The 21572-nt window shown below is 43.5% G+C and overlaps 1 protein-coding gene across 1 annotated transcript; it reads left to right on the top strand.

Annotated features, from left to right (window-relative positions):
- Nucleotides 1-3556: 3556 nt before the first annotated feature.
- ADRB2 (adrenoceptor beta 2) lies at nucleotides 3557-5589 on the top strand. The gene has a single exon (XM_017875838.1). It carries the CDS (start codon nucleotides 3802-3804, stop codon nucleotides 5047-5049), a length of 1248 nt encoding a protein of 415 aa, XP_017731327.1. The 5' UTR covers nucleotides 3557-3801; the 3' UTR covers nucleotides 5050-5589.
- Nucleotides 5590-21572: the final 15983 nt, after the last annotated feature.

The raw sequence follows: 21572 nt of genomic DNA, 5'->3' as shown, positions 1-21572 counted from the left end.
GGAGTCTCACTCTGTTGGTCCAGGCTGGAGTGCGGTGGACAACTCAGCTCACTGCAACCCCACCTCCCAAGGTTCAAGCGATTCTCCTGTCTCAGCCCAGAGTAGCTGAGACTACAGGGTGCCACAACTTCTGGCTAATTTTTGTATTTTATTAGAGACGAACTTTCACCATGGTTATTGGTCAGGGCTGCTCTCGAACTCCTGACCTTAAGTGATCCACCCACCTCAGCCTCCTAAAGTGCTGGGATTACAGGGCATGAGCCACTGCGCCCTTCCCTGGTTCCTGACTGTTTTAATGTAATGCGCATCTGTTAATGATGGCCATTGTATCTGGTGTGAGATGGTATTTCATTGTGGTTTTGATTTGCATTTCACTAATAACCAGTGTTGATGAGCTTTTTTTCATATGTTTGTTGGCTGCATAAATGTCTTTTTTTGAGAAGTATCTGTTCATATCCTTTGCCCACTTTTTGATGGGGTTGTTTGTTTTTTCTTGTAAATTTGTTTAAGTTCTTTGTAGATTCTGGATATTAGCCCTTTGTCAGATGGGTAGATTGCAAACATTTTCTCCCATTCTGTAGGTTGCCTATTCACTCTGATGACAGTTTCTTTTGCTGTGCAGAAGCTCTTTAGTTTAATTAGATCCCATTTGTCAATTTTGGCTTTTGTTACCATTGCCTTTGGTGTTTTACCCATGAAGTGTTTGCCCATGCCTATGTCCTGAATAGTATTGCCTAGGTTTTCTTCTAGGGTTTTTATGGTTTTAGGTCTTACGTTTAAGTATTTAATTCATCTTGAGTTAATTCCTGTATAAAGTTTAAGGAAGGGGTGCAGTTTCAGCTTTCTTCATATGGCTGGCCAGTTTTTCTTGATTTAGCATTTGTGGGTTTTAAAAAAGGAGTTTCCCAAAATATTCAGTTAAACTTTTAAGTGTCTTATGTGTATATCTAAATACATGATCAGTTAATATTTGTCTTAAAGGGGTTTTCTTTGTTCTTTTCTTATTATAGGAAGGTTAAACAATATGCTTATTTATGCCATAGTTTCACAAACAGGAAGGAGATTTTAAATGGTTTAGTTCCACAATTTGAGTAGATGTGTATTTAAAGAAACGCTGTTGCATAACAAATACTGCCTCTTCCTAAAATGCATCATGCCAGAGCCAATTTTGGAAAACACAAATATGAGGTGAGTATATTTTGAAAACTATGTGAATATAATAGATCCTTAATTAATATTTGTGGATTTTATGGGAAATACTTGTTTTCTAAGGCATCTGTCTTGCAAAAAGTCAGTTTCTGTTGTGAAGGATGTTAAAGGGGACATGTAGGTTAAATTCTGTTTCTGAGTTTGGCTTCCAGAGTAAACATCCAACTTACTTTTGCCCTAAAGTATTTTATTGTTCTAGTAGAGAAGACTAACAATATATTCTAAACCACTAAGTAATTTACATAAACTTCACTTACAAACTATATTTGTGTGACACTTATATGAGCAAAAGCATTTTCATATTTCTTACTATATTATTCAATTCTTGCTCACCCCAATGGAAGTGACTTTATGCCCCTTTAGAGATAATGGAAATTAGGTACTTTTGATTGCTCTTAGAAAAAAAAATGAACTAGAAAGCTCCAAGTTTGGTGAATCTGGAACGTGGGTATTCCAATTCCAGTTGTAGTGCTTCCTCCCTATCCATCACTCCTGTCTGCATGTAATTACGCAATACATTGAAAAGATTAAAAGATGGGTCTTGGACTCAGGCAGACCTGGGTCAAATCCAGATTCTGGCACAGCCCAGCCATTGCCCCTGGGCAAGTCATTTTCCTCTTCGAACCTCATTTGTTAATTAAGCTAAAATAGCCCCACCCCATGGGACTGTGGGAAGGTTTAAATAGAATAATGCATGAAAAGCACATAGCAGAATGGTCCATAAATGTTAGCCATTGTTATGTTATTATGTAATCTACAAAGTATGTTTAGTTACACTTCATGAAATAGTTTCAGTTTTTCAAAGACACCACTAATATATGGGAAATCAAACCCTGAAAATTAATTTCACTTTAGCAGTAAAGTCACATGCCAGATGCAAAGGATAGTATTTCATGAACAAAGATCTTACTTTTGAGGTTTGGTCTTACTTTTTTTTTTTGAGATGGAGTCTTGCTCTGTCACCCAGGCTGGAGTGCAGTGGCACGATCTCGGCTCACTGCAACCTCCATCTCCCAGGTTCAAGTGATTCTCCTGTCCCAGCCTCCCGAGTAGCTGAGACTACAAGTGCATGCCTGGCTAATTTTTGTATTTTTAGTAGAGACAGTTACACCATATTGGCCAGGATCTTTTGCTTTCTATAGCTCCAAATGTTCTTAATGTTAAGACACTCTTAATACTCTGAACCATACGAATTTGCCATTTTGGTAAGTCACAGACGCCAGATGGTGGCAATTTCATATGGTGCAACCCGAAAGATTAACAAACTATCCAGCAGATGAAAGGATTTTTTTTAGTTGCATTGGGATTACTGAAGAAATTGTTTGAATTCTCAGTGCATCTCCAGTTCAACAGATAATGAGGGAGTGATGCCACACTCTCAAGAGTTAAAAACACAACAACAACAACAAAATTAAAACAAAAGTACACAACTTTCTCTCTCCGTCCCGAAATACATACATGCATACCCCTGCTCCAGGTGAAATCCAAAGGGTAAAACTGTCTTCATGCCTGCAAATTCCCAAGGAGGGCACCCAAAGTACTTGACAGCGAGTGTGCTGAGGAAATCGGCAGCTGTTGAAGTCACCTCCTGCGCTCTTGCCAAATGTTTGAAAGGGAATATACTGGGTTATCGGGTGTATGCTGGGAGGGGGGCATTAGCAGTGCTTGGGTGAGGGAAGTTTGTGAGTACCCAGATGGAGACATCCGTGTCTGTGTCGCTCTGGATGCCTCCAGGCCAGCGTATGTGTTTACTTTCTGTGTGTGTCACCATGCCTTTGTGCTTCTGGGTGCTTCTGTGTTTGTTTGTGGCCGCGTTTCTGTGTTGGACAGGGGTGACTTTGTGCCTGACGGCTTCTGTGTGAGTCCGCGCGCGAGTGTGCATGTCGGTGAGCTGGGAGGGTGTGTCTCAGTGTCTATGGCTGTGGTTCCGTATAAGTCTGAGCATGTCTGCTGGGGTGTATTTGTGCCTGTATGTGCGTGCTTCGGTGGGCACTCTCATTTCTCTCCGAATGTGGGGCAGTGCCGGTGTGCTGCCCTCTGCCCTGAGACCTCAGGCCGCGCAGGCGCCCAGGGCAGGCAGGTAGCGGCCACAGAAGAGCCAAAAGCTCCCGGGTTGGCTGGTAAGCACGCCAGCTCCAGCTTTAGCCCTCTGGGGCCAGCCAGGGTAGCCGGGAAGGAGTGGTGACCCGCCCGCCCGGGAGCAGCTGGGCCCCGCCCGGGCCAGCCCCAGGAGAGGGAGGGCGAGAGGAGGGGAGGAAAGGGGATGGGTGCCTCGCCCCTTCGGGCCTGCCGGCGTGCCATTGGCCGAAAGTTCCCTTACGTCACGGCGAGGGCAGTTCCCCTAAAGTCCTGTGCACATAACGGGCAGAGCGCACTCCGAGGCGGCTTCTCCAGAGCACGGACTGGAACTGGCGGGCACCGCGAGCCCCTGGCACCCGACAAGCTAAGTGTGCAAGACGTGTCCCCACAACACCCACCCCACGGCCGCTGAATGAGGCTTCCAGGCGTCCGCTCGCGGCCCGCAGAGCCCCTCCGGGGGTCCGCCCGCTGAGGCGCCTGCAGACAGTGCGCTCACCTGCCAGACTGTGCGCCATGGGGCAACCCGGGAACGGCAGCGCCTTCCTGCTGGCACCCAACGGAAGCCATGCGCCGGACCACGACGTCACGCAGGAACGGGACGAGGCGTGGGTGGTGGGCATGGGCATCGTCATGTCTCTCATCGTCCTGGCCATCGTGTTTGGCAATGTGCTGGTCATCACAGCCATTGCCAAGTTCGAGCGTCTGCAGACGGTCACCAACTACTTCATCACTTCACTGGCCTGTGCTGACTTGGTCATGGGCTTGGCAGTGGTGCCCTTTGGGGCCGCCCATATTCTCATGAAAATGTGGACTTTTGGCAACTTCTGGTGCGAGTTTTGGACTTCCATTGATGTGCTGTGCGTCACGGCCAGCATTGAGACCCTGTGCGTGATCGCAGTGGATCGCTACTTTGCCATTACTTCACCCTTCAAGTACCAGAGCCTGCTGACCAAGAATAAGGCCCGGGTGATCATTCTGATGGTGTGGATCGTGTCAGGCCTTACCTCCTTCTTGCCCATTCAGATGCACTGGTACCGGGCCACCCACCAGAAAGCTATCAACTGCTATGCCAAGGAGACCTGCTGTGACTTCTTCACGAACCAAGCCTATGCCATTGCCTCCTCCATCGTGTCCTTCTACGTTCCCCTGGTGATCATGGTCTTCGTCTACTCCAGGGTCTTTCAGGAAGCCAAAAGGCAGCTCCAGAAGATTGACAAATCTGAGGGCCGCTTCCATGCCCAGAACCTTAGCCAGGTGGAGCAGGATGGGCGGACAGGGCATGGACTCCGCAGATCTTCCAAGTTCTGCTTGAAGGAGCACAAAGCCCTCAAGACGTTAGGCATCATCATGGGCACTTTCACCCTCTGCTGGCTGCCCTTCTTCATCGTTAACATTGTGCATGTGATCCAGGATAACCTCATCCCTAAGGAAGTTTACATCCTCCTAAATTGGGTGGGCTACGTCAATTCTGCTTTCAATCCCCTTATCTACTGCCGGAGCCCGGATTTCAGGATTGCCTTCCAGGAGCTTCTGTGTCTGCGCAGGTCTTCTTTGAAGGCCTGTGGGAATGGCTACTCCAGCAACAGCAATGGCAACACAGGGGAGCAGAGTGGATATCACCTGGAACAGGAGAAAGAAAATAAACTGCTGTGTGAAGACCTCCCAGGCAGGGAAGACTTTGTGGGCCATCAAGGTACTGTGCCTAGCGATAACATTGATTCACAAGGGAGGAGTTGTAGTACAAATGACTCACTGCTGTGAAGCAGTTTTCTACTTTTAAGACCACCCCCCCAAACAGAACACTAAACAGACTATTTAACTTGAGGGTAATAAACTTAGAATAAAATTGTATAGAGATATGCAGGAGGAGGGGCATCCTTCTGCCTTTTTTATTTTTTTAAGCTGTAAAAAGAGAGAAAACTTATTTGGTGATTATTTGTTAATTGTACAGTTCAGTTCCTCTTTGCATGGAATTTGTAAGTTTATGTCTAAAGGGCTTTAGTCCTAGAGGACCTGAGTCTGCTATGTTTTCATGACTTTTCCATGTATCTACCTCACTATTCAAGTATTAGGGGTAATATATTGCTGCTGGTAATTTGTATCTGAAGGAGATTTTCCTTCCCACACCCTCGGACTTGAGGATTTTGAGTATCTCGGACCTTTCAGCTGTGAACATGGACTCTTCCCCGCTCCTCTTATTTGCTCACACGGGGTATTTTAGGCAGGGATTTGAGGAGCAGCTTCAGTTGTTTTCCTGAGCAAAGTCTAAAGTTTACAGTAAATAAATTGTTTGACCATGCCTTCATTGCACCTGCTTCTCCAAAACCCCTTGTCTGGAGTACCATTGCCTCCCCGACTGGAAGCCACAGGTAACTACTTGTAATAACTGCCCATGACTTAATGTAGAATGATACAAGGATGACACGCACAGATTGCTTAACCCTTTCATTTGCCTTTGAATCTGCTGCTGCAAAGCTGCATCTCTCCTGACACTCATGCCCCAAATCAGTTCTGCCTGCTCTTAGTATAGCTCAACTCTCCCTACGGTTATTGTTCTGTGTTGTTACCTCGGAAACACTGACTCACAGAAGCGGAGTTATGGGCATATGTTTTTTTTCTCTCCACGCGCCCCCACCACCCACCTTCCAGTTCTACTTGTTTCATAACTGTTTATGTCTTGGTCATGTGTTATAGCTCTTTGTACTGCATCAGGGCTTGGCATTTTAGGGATAAAGAAGATGTTCTTATGAGGAAGCTACTCGAACATGGCCCCGTAATTCCGAGGGAAAATTAAAAAGGCATTGGTCATGGGGAGAAAAACTGGAGAACACATAACTGCACATAACTGTTGGATTCCACCTGACCTAGAAATAGAATTTTAACCCCTTTTCCTTCTTTCCTTTGGTCCCTGTTTTCTTCTCCCACTGACTCTCCTCGGTTCAGTATAAACCAAGGTTCTGAGTCTTGGCACTGTTAACATTTTGGACCAGATAACTCTTTGTTGTGAGGGCTGCATCATTGGATGTTCAGCACCTCTGGCCTCTATTCATTAGATGCCAATAGCATCATCTGCTTATAACAGGTAAAAATGTTTCCAGATATTGCAAAAGAGCCCCTGAGGTGTGAATTAGCCCCTGATTGAGAGTCACTGATAGAAACTAAAAATCTCAGCAGATATATACATTCTTTCTAATGCAAGCGCTTGATTGTGCCGAGCCTTGGAGAGGGATTTTCACAGTTCACCTAGGCAGTAACAGACCCTCATCAGCACTCTTTCCATTCCATCATGCTGCCTCCTAAACTTGCTTTCTAGCTGCCCAGATAGTGACCCTGAAATGTTAAGAAGGCTTTAGGTCTGTACATGAATTGTCAATGGAGGTGAGGCCTGTGGCCCATGGCTCCTGCTTGTGAAGAGATTAGAATACTGTCAAGAGGCACGTTAGGGGAAATCACAAAAGTAAATACACTTCTTCTCCCAGCCCCTTTCTATTTTTGCCTGTGTGTCTGAGCCAGAGCTTGGCCCAGGTTTGATGAAGTGGATCGTCCTCCTTGGCAACGCCAGGCTGGGGCAGATCAGCCTGCAGGGTTCATTACCATTTCACTGGCTCATGAAGCTGACTCCACTCCCCTCTTCCTTTCTATCCCAGCCAAGGTCCCCAACCAGAAAAGCATTGGCCTTCTCTGCTTCCTGTCAGCTCAATGATGGGACGTTTGGGTGAGCACTGAGCTCTCAGGAGAATGTTAGGCACCTGTGATTTTGGAACATGCCGTGGCAAATTGGGGAATGTGTGTCATTCGGTGCTTTCACTTTTTTCCAAGGGTTTGCATACCTATTATCACATTCTCTTTCTACTGCTCTGGTCCCCACACTAAGAGATTTGGGCAGCTTCTTTGGCTAATCTTCATGCTCCCGGTAGCCTCATAAAATCTCAGACATGGAAGAGCCCATAGAAAGTATTTAACATCTGAAGAGACTGAAACTCTGTGAGGCAAAGGGCTTGCCCAAAGGTAAGCAGCCAAGGATGTCAGAGTGGGACTCAAGCCAGGGAACCCAACTGCTATTCCAGGAACTGCTGCATTCTCTCCACCACATTAGCATTGAGTTCTTTCTTCACCCTCAACTGGGGCTATAACATAACACATTCATTTCAGCCAATATATTTTTCTTTTGTCCTTAACACAAAATTTAGAGCAAAAGCAAATAATCTGCAATAGGGACAAAAGAAATAATTCCTCATTTAACTCAGCAAGAGTCCACCAAGATATCTTCTGCATTTAGGGAAGCTGGGAGGTTCCTTAGCTCTTTATAACCAGTTGGTGTTGTATATACACTCCTTTGCCTAAAGGAATGTCTAATGTAATTTCTGTTAAAAATTCAGGTATTAATGTTAATTCAGATTCCCAGCTAAAAGGAGAGTTTAACCATATTCACATTCCTTTAGGAATATTGTAAGCACAAGAACTCTGATTAGTTTTAAGGGTCCTGATAAGCAAGAGTATTCTAGGCATATCTTAATCCTTTACTTTCTACCTCTTTGGTGTGTTGCTTTGTTTCTTTTGAGGGGTTGGCTTTTGTTGGTGTCGCTTCGTCTCTCTGTTTGCTGACAAGTTGGCTACCTAAAATTTGTGGTGTATTCATCATCGGAAAGTTTTCTTTGCCTGGACAGCAAGTTCTCAGAGTCTGTCAAATGAGAACTTTTTTCTAAGATGCAAGCTGACAGGTGTGAACAGTGGCAGGACAGGGTGAGCCTCCTCACTGCAGTAATTAATGGGATAAGGTATCTGGAGAAAAAGGAGCTTGAGAATAGGAACTATCTTTACATGATTCTTGGAATATTTCTCATGGTGAACCTACTGCCAAATGGAGCCTAAACCAGAATCAGTCAGAAAGTATTTATGGAGAACCTACTGTGTGTAGCATGAGAAAAGTATAGGTTTCAGTTTCTGCCGTTTGGAGCATGATATTAATGATACTAAGCAGATAGCTTTTATGGAATCTTACTAAATGTTAGTGACTATATTAGACACCTGTTAGGCATTATGTCCTCTTCACAACTGTATGATGTAGGTAGCATAATTGTCCTCATCTAATAAATGAGGGAGCTGAGGCTCAGAAAGCTTCAGTAACTTTCCAAAGCCATACCACCAACTAGTTGCAGAGTCAGGACGAGAACCCAGATCTCTGTGATTCCAGGATCCATGGAGCCTAGCACCCAGGCAAAACAGGAAGCAGCACGAGATAGCTTAGAATCTGTGCCAGAACAAGTGTGAGAACTGGAAATGCAATACTTTGTTGAGAGAAGAGGGAGATTGCTGTGGGTTGAGGCAGGGAGGAATATTTCCTTCCAAGCACGTGACTGCAGTGTTTCTGGGGACTGGGACAAAAAAACCAATCACTGTAGTGCCTAGCTTGCTTCTCCGAGTCTTTGTTTTGTCTTCTCATCAGAGAATCAGACCAAAATGGAAAGAGGATATGAAACTCTAAAACGAACACAGCAGAGTAAAGCAGAAACACAGGCTGCCCTACATCCTGCAACTCTTCCTCAGCTCCAGCGTTGGAAAGGTCTCCTAAATTGAGTGGGTGGCCAGATTTTATGGAAATTTGATAGGCCTGGGTAGCCATATAGGTGTTGTCCATCTTGAGCTAGCATTCTAGAGCAAAGGAGATGATTTTCTGACAACAGAGAGCAAGGAAGGTTAGTATGCTTTGAATGCTACTTTTCATTGACAGTATAACCTCTACTAAATTCAGTCTGTGCTAATCCGTACTTCACTGACAGTGCAAATATAATTTGAAGGAGGGATTTTTCTAAATGCCTAAGAGAACAAACTTCCTAAGCACTTTCAAGAACTTGGGAAATTCTGGTGTTTTATGAATAATAGGAGGCAGGGTGAGGTGAAAAGAGCCCCCCTCCAACCTCCCGCCCACCCCCACTCTCTCTCTCTCTGAAGTTGGGTGAGGCGGTTTTCCTCAGCAGACTTCCGTTTGCTCATCTGTAATTTGAGGCCAGTACAGGTGGTATCTAAGCTCTGCTCCACTCTGAATGTAAATTTATACAGTTGTTAATTTAGAGGCTAGAGATAATCATTTATATTTCTAATTAGAGTTGATGACATTTGCCATATAAACAATGGTTGAATATTCTGAAGGTTGTCAGCCTACAGAAGAGAATGCTGTGAAGTACTATTTGGTGCATGATAATTTCTTTTAGGTATGATCTCGGGGAAAAATACAGATTTCTCGGTTCTGCATGAATACAAGAAAGCAAGCAGAACCTTACAGAAAGGCAGATTCCAGCTCAGGTATAAGAAGACTTTCCAAAGAGTGAAATAAATAATCTGTCAGAATCGTGAACCTCCCGTTTTTGGAAGCAGTCAAGAGAAGCCCAGATGAAGCTCTGTTCGGGATAAAGCACAAGGCCTGCACTGAGCAGGAGGCTGGGCTAGGCTCTTTCCAAATCTGTGATCCTATGTCATTGAAAACAGCAGACCTGAATGTTCCTAAAGTGTATTCAAACTGTTCCCTAATTCCAGCTGGCCTTCTCCCCAATTCCTCTGGATTCCAGAGGTTTCACTGCATTCCTAAATGGGAAACCTCCGGGGGAAATCAGGATCTCAACAGCGTTTGGCCATGGGGAGAAATCCAGAAATAGAGCAATAAGGTTAAGCAGTTTTCCAAACTATTAGACCTTTTCATCAGCTGCTCTTCCCATGCCTTTTGCAAATGACCTACTAACTCCCAGAGCAAGAATAATGAGAGCTGCAAAGTCCTCTCTGCAAAGACTATTACATCCTTCTCCACCCTCGGAATCATTGCACTTCTTGTGGTCTTTTTGTCACCCTTACAGGGCAGGAAGGAATAGAGGTAGGTCCCTGGCTAGCACCGGAACACTTCAAAGCTTCTAGCCCCAAAGCCTGGAGACCTGGGGTCTGTCATAGCCCCGCCACTAGGAGTCTGGGTAACCTCAGACAGGCCACTTCCCTTCTCTAGACCTGTTTCATCACCTCTAAAGAGAGACACTTTGGCTTATATGGGTCCTCTGTTTCCTTTTTTTTCTAAAATTCTGTAAGATATTAGGAAGTCTTCAGTACCGCACATCTGACTGCATTGCTTTTATTTTAAAAGCATATTTTTTCTTTTAAAAGGATAATGGATAATTATTATAGGACATTTAAAAGTATATGAAAGTATAAAATGAGATAAATCACACTTAATGTCACCACCTAAAGATAACCATCGATAAATTTGATGATATATACGCTTCCAGTCTTTGTTCTAAGCCTAGCTATACAAATGTACATAAATATATTTGTAAATGAAAATAGAATTATATTATTTATACTGTTTTGGATCCACTGCTGATACTTTTACAAATGCTCCCTTGAACTTACTTTCGTGTGTACTGTGATACAGATGTTATAATTCCTGTTTGCCCATTGGCCTGATTGTATAGAGTGTTCAGGTGCGAAAGAATCACCACTCCTGGAGAGTCTGAATCACAAAGTCTGCGTTGGGGTCTAAGAATCCGCATTTTAGCAAGTTCCTCCAGATTTTTCCAACACAGATTGCCCATGGACCACATTTTGAGAAACAAGGCTACAAAGATATAAACTTTGTATGAATCCCTCCCCCTGCCCCTTGTTGGTGGATGAAAAAGATGTTTCTATACTTGCCTTGTTGAAAGCACACTTTCTGCACCTGGGCTCTAATCCGCTTTCAGAGCAGAGGCAACGAACCACTGAATATCCAGGACAGAGTTCTTTTGACATTGTTGAATGCCTCCTACCCAGCCTGTTGATTTGTATAAAAATAAGTCTATTCAGGTCACATAGTGACCAATAACTTCTGTTTGGAAAAGTGCAACAGTAGGTTTCGATTCTCATAGAGAGCCTCTTTTGATAGTAGCAACTGCTAATAGCTACGAAGTGCTTCTTATGAGCCAAGCATTGTAGCTGGCAATTCTGGTGCATGCTCTCATTTAGTATTCACATGGACTCTGGGAAATAGTGCTATTATGTTTGTCATCATTCTATAAATAGGAAAACTAAGACTTTCAGAGGTAAATTAAGTTGTCCAAGATCACATAACCCACTGGAGTGAAACCCGGTATTCTGAACCAGAGTCTATGTGTGTGTTTTGCCACTAGAATAGGCCGTCTGTCTTTTCTCAGTTGGGGATCAGGTAAGAAAGAAGGAAGGAGAAGATTACGAGAGGGTATTTTTAATGGGTGCATTTTGTTCTAATTCTCCAAGGAATCTTCTCAGAGAGGCCTGATTAATGTATGCCCTTTGAGACTAAGGAGCAAGCCGTACTGTCTAGGCAGGTTGTGATTAAGTAGAAACTGGGAAACAGGATCGTACTTAGAGTCGGCATCTGTCTTTCACCATTATTCGACACAGTTTAAGTGAGCTTGTTCCGCCAGATAGGAGGGCAGAAGGAGGCACCTGGTCACAGCACATGGGTTTGCACTGAGTCAAATCACCACTTTCGGGCCAGGAAGCTCTTGACATCTGGAGATCGGGTGCTCTTCCCATGTCTCTGACAAGGTCTGTATCAGCATCTGAGGTTTCTCATTAGAGAATATCAGGGTGAGATGGGCCATGACAGAGCCTGTACCTCCTTATTCCTTAGTGCACTGGCTGCAAAACCTGGGCTCAAGGTGGCTGGGGTCACTGGGCAAGGTAGGACAGGGCCCGAGGGAACATGCTCTCTGCTGGCTTGGTTTATTTTATTTTATTTTTTCCAGTGCTGTGAGGGGAAGACGGGAGTTTTTAAATGTGTTTGCATATTCAGGAAAAGAAAACTGTTTTCAAAATCATAACAGCAACACCCATGACAAAGCAAAAATGGAATTCTAGGGAACTCTTGCTTTTTTTTCAACCACACCATACTGATTTTACAACCTAAGGCTTGTGTCCCAAAGCCACAACTCTTTGTGTGGGGATTTTTCTTCATTTCTTCAATTCGATCTCTAAAACTACTGCCTAGTTTTCTTTTTATAAAAATCCATTTAGATATTTCTAAATATCACAGACAACCCTCCTGGTCTGTTGGGGGGTTTTTGCTGCTGCTGTTTTATTTTGTTTCGTTTGTCTGGGAGGTCCTCACGGTTCTTGTGATATATATTGCAAAAAGAAGTCTGTTCTGCTCACAGCGTTGCTCACAAACATTCAAACTGGGTTTCTTGTTTCATTTTCCACAATGTCTGTAAATGCAAACGTTCACCCAGCACCCCCAATTCAAAAGAATAGAGGGTCAACCTGAAGGACAGAGTGGTGCTAGACTTAGAAATCTTTTTTTATAGAATTGTGAAAGGGTTAGTCGTGTCAGCTTAGGCATGAGTTTCTTGATATTATTTTATTTTATGGCAGTGGGTCCCCAACCTTACAGAGCACAGAAATGATTTGGGGAAACTTAGGAGAAAATGCACATTCCTGACACCCATTCTGAGATTCTGAGCTAATAGGATTGTAGTTGGGGGCCAGGAATCTGCATTTGCCACAACTTTCCCAGAGGATGGTGAAACAGGTGGTCCAAGGATCACAATTTGGGGCCCTGGACATCACACTGTCTTCTTCCTCCCTTTCTGCTCTACAGCACAGAAAGTAGGCAGGTAAAAGCTGATCATGTATGGCTGTATGCATGCACACAAATAACTGTTTGGTCACATAAGCAGAATTCGAATTTTCTTGTGTTACCAAATTTAAAAAAGAAGATGAAAACAATTTGTAAATTAACATAAAAGAGGAAGATGATAATGAAATGCCTTGAGCAACTAGAAACTTAATTAAAATGGCATTTTATCATTGACATGACATTTAACCAGTGATACCTCCAACCTCCCGATAGCATCACTGTCACCTAGACCCTGGTCCTCTGCATGTAAATGGGGAGGTAGCAGCCCAGGAAGAAAAAAAGAATTTTGCTCCAGTGATAGGTTCATAGTCCAGTGCTCCTTCCTCCACAACACCCTGCCTTGGGTTAAGTCAAATCATACTAAGGTGCGTTTGGATCAGTTCACCTAATGCACATAAACTCTCCTTTTTAGAAATCTGAAAGGGGACCCACCCAGCTGCAAAGAAGAATATGACTCACACATAGATATATACACTTCCACAGATGCACACACCCAAATAAACACACACAGAGACTTTTACATGGATGCCTGTACCCATATCAGCACAAATGCACACACATGCATTTTCACATAGACATTTGTACAAATCTAGGTTCTTTTTTGTACACTTCCATATGATTGCTTAAATAAATGTAGGATGCAGACATACTCAGTATATGTTGTCCTTAGATAGAACACTCTTCCTTAGATGTATACTGGCATAGGGATCCCTAAGCAGACCTTTCTGAGCTCCAAATGAGCAAATATGCCATGTCATGTAATCATGGTCCTGCTGATACCTCAGTACACACAGATTCATATGCTGACCCCTCTCCCTATATAAGTATACACACCTTTCATTCAATACATGTCGATATGGCTTGGCTGTGTCTCCACCCAAATCTCATCTCTAATCATAGCTCCCATAATTCTCATGTATTGTGGGAGGGAGCCGGTGGGACATAGTTGAATCATGGGGGCAGTTTGCCCCGTACTGTTCTCGTGGTAGTGAATAAGTCTCATGAGACCTGATGGTTTTATAAGGGGAAACCCCTTTGGTTTGGTTCTTACTCTCTCTCACCTGCCACCAAATAAGACATGCCTTTTGCCTTCTGCATGATTGTGAAGCCTCCCTAGCCACTTGGAACGCTGAGTCCATTAAACCTCTTTTTCTTTATAAATTACCCAGTCTTGGGTATGTCTTTATCAGCAGCATGAAAATGGTCTAATACTCATGTCTGTTGAGTACTCATCATATGTCAGGAACTGTTTGGTTCTAAAGATCAGTGGGTGAACAAAAGCAGTTGATCCTTGCCCTGACTAAGTCTGCATATAACTGATGAGGTACATTTTAAAAACGGATACAAAATGGCAACTATGGCAGGTGCTACGGAGAAAATATAGGATGTTTTGAGGGAATCTAGCTAATTCTGGGTGGTCAATAACTGTTCTCCCAAAGAAGTAAAGTATCAACAAATACTTGAAGAATGGCTATCCAATGCCTAGCAAAACAGAAGAGGGAAGAACATGGTGCTTAGGGAGAAAAGCACAAGCAAATGGCACATGCAAATGGCCTGTGGTGAAAGGAGAGCTCTGAGTAAGAAAGGTTAAGCAAAGGTCAGTGTAGCTGCTGTGCAGAGACAGGAAGGGCATATTGGGATGCAGGATGAGCCTGCAGGAAGCAGACAGGGTTTTTGCAACAGAGTTCAAATTAGTATTTTGAGAGAACATCTCTGAAGATACGCTTACTTATACAAAAACATTCTTATATAGATAAGTGCACACAGATGGGTCCATGTGTGCATTTGTGTGTGTTTTCTTTTTCTTTTTCCTTCTTTTGAGATGGCGTTTCACTCTTGTTGCCTAGGCTGGAGTGCAGAGGAGCTATCTCCACTCACTGCAACCTCTGCCTCCTGGGTTCAAACAATTCTCCTGTCTCAGCCTCCTGAGTAGCTGGTATTACAGGCATGCGCCACCATGCCTGGTTAATTTTTTGTATTTTTAGTAGAGACAGGGTTTCACCATGTTGCTCAGGCTGGTCTCGAACTCCTGACCTCAGGTGATCCACCTACCTCGGCCTCCCGAAGTGCTGGGATTACAGGTGTGAGCCACCGCGCCCAGTTGTGTGTTTTCTTAGAAATGCATATAAGTATTCACTCACAAGCTCTGCCTCTCAGAATACACCTCTCTGTATTTACATGCACAATGTATATAAACCTGGTATGTGTTGGGAGGCAAAGAACACCGTCCTCACAGAGTATCATTAGGCCTAAGCCAGTCTTGGGGGTGGGGTGGTGGGGGGACTAGGGAAATGATATATCCAGCCTCAACACTCTGACTTTGTAGCTTCCCTGGGCTTTGCTGCTTGGCCTCATGCATATGCCACCAGCTCTGCTTCCCCTCCTCTTGGCTCAGAGTACCCAGGGACAAAGTGGAATTTCTTCCAGAACATGATCATTGACTATTCTTGGCCTAGGCAAGGAGGGGAGGATGGGCAGGCCGGGTTACATAAAGATTGCCTTGTGCCCTCTCAGAGTTGTAAGCAAAGCCTTTGCCCAGCTCCAAGCCTGGAGTACTCTTTGCATAGAGCTGGTAATACTGAGAACTAAGCACAAGTAACAATGGGGAAAAATAGAGGTCTTCAGGTCCTGGTGGGGACTGTGGTGGGACTAGAAGTAGTGCATCCCGTAAGCAACCACTGCATGAAATGGTACACTGGAGGAAGACACAGACAAAGCCCAGTAGGAAAGCCTATTCAAGGCAAGATATCTGTCTGTTTTCCTCATCGCCTCGGCACAATAAACACATGTACACACAAATTTACACATTAGCAATTTTCCCTTCAGTGGGTGTAGCATCTCACAGCAGAGGAAGCAGCAAGTAATTTATAAGCCACGACGTTCTGAATTATTTTCCTTCCAATGAAATAGAACTATATTTATGTACATTTTGCTCCTGTTTACTAGCAGAGTCAGCAAGGGCTTTAACCAGAGCCAGCGACAGTCCCCAGGGAGATCAATAGAAACATTCAGGCAGAAGCAAAGGCTCACCTAAAGCCTTACAGGCCATAAATATGGTCCCAAATGATTTTTTCTTTAATTCATTTATTTATTTTTATAGACAACTCACTGTCTCACCCAGGCTGGAGTGCAATGGCACAATCACAGCTCACTGTAGCCCCAAGCTCCTGGGCTCAAGCAATCCTCCCACATCAGCCTCCTGAGTAGCTGTGACCACAAGCTCACACCATCATACCCAGCTAGTCTTTTGTTTGTTTGTTTGTTTGTTTGTTTTAGTTTATTTTTTATTTTTTGTAGAGACACGGCCTATCTATGTTGCCCAGGCTGGTCTCACCGCTCCTGATCTCAAGCGATCCTCCTGCCTCCGCCTCCCAAAGTGTTGGGATTATAGGCGTGAACCGCTGCACCTGGCCTCAAGCAATTTTTTTATATCCTAAAGATTTCTACCCACTGAGATTTTGTTTTCCAACATGAGCTTAGAAAATATTTCCTTCCAAAATTAAAAGGAATCTGATAATGTAAGTTGAAGTTATTTTCATTTTGCTTTAGGCTGTGTTGGAGACATGCTTCTTTTCCCTTTGTTGGTTGCCCTTTTATGGTAGCAAGGGACCAGATCCATCACACTGCTGAAGATCATAACACTCAAGGGGACACTGTGTGATAACATTTCCTCATATTGACCCAGAATTTACAGAGGGCAGTTTGTAAAGGGCTTTTGTATTTGCCGTCTTGTTTAATCCTCACAACTCTGAGGTCAGCATGGTTGTTCCCATTTCACAGATACAAAGACTGAAGTTAGAAGACTTGCCGAAGGACATGGAGCAATTATAATACATGGCTGGGTGAGAACCTGATTTTAGTTCTTCATGTTCAGGCTCAGAAAATAACACAAGCTTTACTACACTCTCCTACCCTCCTAAGACTTAGGGCTCTTCTCAATGTATTCCTCTACTTTCTGGTGCATTCTTATCTTATAAAAGTCAGGGTTAACCCTCCCCAGCACTGAAGCTACAGCTGCCAAGTTGCAGATAAGCAATTTCCTGCTCCAGGGACAGCCCCAGGATGCTTTCACTGTTGACAAGCCCCAAGCTTGGGTGAGCTCACGTGGTTGGTGAACAACAGTGACTCTATCAACTGTGGCTTAGAACGAAAGCTCTGAGCCTTTCACAGTCCTTGTGCCAGCCACCAGATGCACCATCACCAAGTCCAAGCTGTGGACCATGTGCTTTTTGACCATGTGCTCTTCTGAGGTTGTTTTTGTTCATTTTGCCTAATTTCTCTTTGGGTCAGGGTGTTTCTGTGGGAAGACCCAGTATGATTTGCCCCCATCCCACACCCACTTGAAACAGCCCAGCTAGTTTTAAGGGCCAAGTTCCATGCCTCAGTAAAAATTGCAGGCTCTGGGAAGTTATTCAACTTCTTGAAAACCACTAGTGTTTTGTTGAGATGTGTTATTTTAGTCATAGCAATTAAATGTTCTTGTTTTGCATATACATCTTCCAAAAGAATTGCCTTCAGCATAGGTGAACAGCATATAATGGATTTGGGAAGGCTTGGGGTGGATGACATATACCAACCATAAGAAAAGATTCTGTTGATAATCTCTTCTCCTCGGAGTATCAGCTTGTCTGTTTTACTTGGCTTTCCATGCAATGTTGTGACTCATTGATTCATTTAGACATTTTGAACACTTACATCTGCCGCAACCTATGCTAACTACTGGGGATATTGCAGTCATCAAAATAAGCATGGTTAATTCCTGCCTTTGAATTTCTTATGGTCTTATGGAGAAGATGGACAATGAAAACGGAATTATAAAGAATGTGTGGATCTTCTTCCCTAATCCTAACATTCAGGAAAACCAGTATACTTACCAACAGGGTGAGGGATGGGAAATTGGCTTCTAGATTTTGCCAGTAGATTCAGGAAGCTATCTGATATCTGTCAACCTTGAACTGGTCTCTAATTATGGCATAAAATACGATTATTTTCTCTTTAAAATGCCTCAGGAAAAGTAGAGTTGAAGGTGGCTCTCAGGATTCTCAATGTCTCCGTTGTGGTCCACTTCCAGAATATTATGTCCGATTCTGAGGGTCACATTTTTCAAGGGAAAAATACATTTAGCTCCCTTCTCAGGTTGCCACATATAGTAAATAAAATATAGAACACCAGTTAAATTTGAATTTCAGATAAGCAGTGAATATATTTTTCATATAAATATGTCCCAAATATTGCATGGAACATACCTATAGAAAAAAATATTATTTGTTTATCTGAAATTTAAATGTAACTGGGCATCTTATATTTTAATCTGACAGCCCTAATAAAGAACTATAGAGAAGACAGTGAGAAAACCTCAATTCTATGTCTCAAAATGAATAGTTGGAGAAGCCTGGCTTTTTGGATTAGAAACAATGATAGTAAGAACCTAGATTTATGTAGGGAAGCATTTTCTGAGCATTGTTCCCAATAGTATATATGGAAAATAGTAAAAGATACAGCAGGAGGAAAACAAAAGTTGAGGTCAAAAGTTTGAGAGGACAAAAGTTTGGAAAATAAATTGCAAAACCAGTATTTCCCTTTTGGAGTTCATGTTAGGCAGTAGCATCCTAAAAGTTCTGAAAAGTTTTGCAGGAAACATACCTGGTTGACCTGATTTAACCTGGCTTGCCCACAGAGTTCTATTTATGGATTTTTGTCTGTTTGTTTTGGTATGTTTGTTTTATGAGGACACCTAGTAACATCGTGCAAACTTACTACTCTGCTCAGCACACTTTGGGGAACGCTGGTATAAAAAATGAAAGGTGTCTTCAAATGTCCAGAGTGTTGCTGGTTAGGGAGGAAGTGGACTTGGTCTTGTAAGCCAAAGGGTAGATCTAGACCTAAATCATAGACATATCTGGGAGGCAGATTTGCCTCAATATGAAGACTAGAACTTTCTAACAATTAGAATAGTCTGAAAGATAATGAGCTCCCTGGTCCTGGAGACATTCAAGCAGGAACAGAATGCTGTCAAGGACACAGGAAGAAATTCTTGCTGTGTAGAAAGTTGTCTGGGTCTGCTGTGAAAAGCACCTTCATGTAAAACATGGACGGGGCCTCCACCAGCAAACTTTCTTTAAAACTATGTCCCATGTTCTATATCCCTTCTGCAGTCTAAGTACTTCCCCCCTTCATCCACCTTTAATATATTTCCTTCCCATCTGGAACCCAAGGAGATTAGACTTCAAAAATGAATGATCTTTGTTCTGACAGGGCCCTTTTTATACCCTAGCCCAGCTATCTTGGATCCTCCACCCTGAGCCTCTGGCAGTGGCTCATAAACTTCAGCGGTAACCTAGAGGTCACAGCAGAGCTTAGTGGCACTGCCCCACACGGTGCCCATGGTAGAGTACAGGATCACCAGGCATTTGAGGCACACAGCATAATGGAATCCGTCAGAGAATCAAATCCTAACCTTGCCCCTTCCAGGGTCTATTACCTGGAATAAGTGTCTTAGCCTCTCTGAGCTTTATTTCCTCTGGAATAAAACAAGGGAGCGGAGAGGGGGTATAATGATACCTGCATCATAATATTATGAAAATTAAAAGAGATTAAGAGGGCATAAAGGATCCTACCAGAGGTCCCAGTACATAGTGGACATTCAGTAAATGTTTATTTAATGTATGAATGTGATTGTTACCATCATCATAGTAGCAAACATCCAAAGAAGTTGAAAGTCTTCTTTTAGAAATCCACTAATTAATGTGCCAAGATTTCAGGCCCCTGACAAAGTAATAAGCTGGAAAGTGTCTAACTTTGCTTTTGATAACTTTTGATAACTTTGCTTTTGATAATACATTCTTGAGAACAGAAACTAGCACATGTGTATTGAAGAATAAGGTGTTCCTTTCTGCTGTCTAGAAATAAGCTGGAAAGTGTCTAACTTTGCTTTTGATAACTTTTGATAACTTTGCTTTTGATAATACATTCTTGAGAACAGAAACTAGCACATGTGTGTTGAAGAAAAAGGTGTTCCTTTCTGCTGTCTAGAAAGAGCACTGGAAGTGGAGGCAGGTTTCTACAGCTCTTGCCTTAAGTAACTCTACAACCTCATCCATTCTGGACTCCACTCCTTGTCTATAAAATTAAGGGGCTGGAGTAGTCCCAGCTACTCTGGAGGCTGAGGCAGGAGAATGGCATGAACCCAGGAGGTGGAGCTTGCAGTGAGCTGAGATTGTGCCACTGCACTTCAGCCTGGGCTACAGAGTGAGACTTCTTCTCAAAAAAAAAAAAAAAAAAAATTAAGGGGCTGGATTCCGGTTTCTTCTGGGTCGCATGAGCTGTGCCTTTGAATTGGGTGGTAAACGCAGATATCTAGCAATGCTAATAGTCCACCATTATTAGTGAAGACTTCACCAAACTTAAAACAGAGTGTGTGTGTGTGTGTGTGTGTGCGTGCTTGCATGTGTGTGGACGGGCACACACAGGTGTGCACGTGTATGGCAATACACAGAATGCACAAGATGCTTTGACACCACTTAGATTGTCCCCTGCCATTGTGCCTGTCTGCAGGATTGGCAAATAGACCCCAAATGAGTTATGAGGGAGTGAGATGATCACTGACTCAGAATGGGAAAAATTAAATTCAAGTCCCAATCCTGACTCTGCTGGCAAAGCTTGCTTTCTGTCTCTGGGGGTGTGGAACTGAAGAGAGCCCCTTGTTTCCCTCCCCACCTTTGCCTCCCCATCTTTCATGGAAAGGATTTGGTTCCAGGATCTCTCAGCTCTGCGTCTCTTGGGAAAGTGTCTCTGATCTATTTTTGTTTGAATTTGCATGTTCTCCACATGGATTGTTATCTGGCTGACTCCACTTTTGCTTATTTCTTTTGTTTGATCTGCTCGGGTTTCATAACACAAGGTCTAAGGCCAATTTTAGCCCTTTTTGGATTATGAGAGTGTCAAAATTAAGGTATTGAAGAATTTGTCATGGTTTCAGTCAAGGATACTTGTCTCCCCCGCCCCCACCCTCCCTGGTGAGCCTTTCTACTTCGGCCCAAGTAAAAGCCTTCCCCTCCCTAGATCCCTCCCTAAATGGAGTCTGGTTTTCACATTAGCTGAGAGAAGGCCCTGAAGTCAGAAATCCTCAGCACATGAGTCACTTTGTCTCTTTGTGCCTCATTTCCCCCATCTATAAATAAGTGGAGTCTTGCACTTTCTCATCTCCCAGTGTTGGAGGGCTCTCCATGGAGGTGGCTTTGTGCAGACCAAGGGCTCCTTCCTCACTGGCACATTCTGCCTTCCAAGATGGATTCTCTTGACTATCAGGGCCCAGGGGATTCTCTAATAAAATAATGCATCTCTCTGTCTCCTGGCTTCCACTCCTGGGCCCCTCCAAGGCCCCTTCTTTACCGTCTGTGTGACCTTTCTAAAACCTTTAGCCTTGGCTAAAAAGCCTTCAGTGCCCTGCTGCTACCTTCAGTAGAAAGGTTTCAGCAAATGAGTTCAAAAGGAAGTACGGTGAAAACTGACACAGAGAACTAATAGCACACCCAAACACATGCTAATGTACAGCCTAGATCCATGTATTTGAATCTATAAGGTGGAAGGCAGTGTTCTGAGAATAAAGGGAGGAATAAGACTTGGCCCCTGTGTCTGAGAAGCTTAC

Source organism: Rhinopithecus bieti, unplaced genomic scaffold (assembly GCF_001698545.2).
Source record: "Rhinopithecus bieti isolate Rb0 unplaced genomic scaffold, ASM169854v2 scaffold_7673, whole genome shotgun sequence".
NCBI lineage: Eukaryota > Metazoa > Chordata > Mammalia > Primates > Cercopithecidae > Rhinopithecus > Rhinopithecus bieti.
The sequence above is the reverse complement of the archived record's forward strand: the minus strand, read 5'-3'. Positions and strand labels throughout refer to the sequence as shown.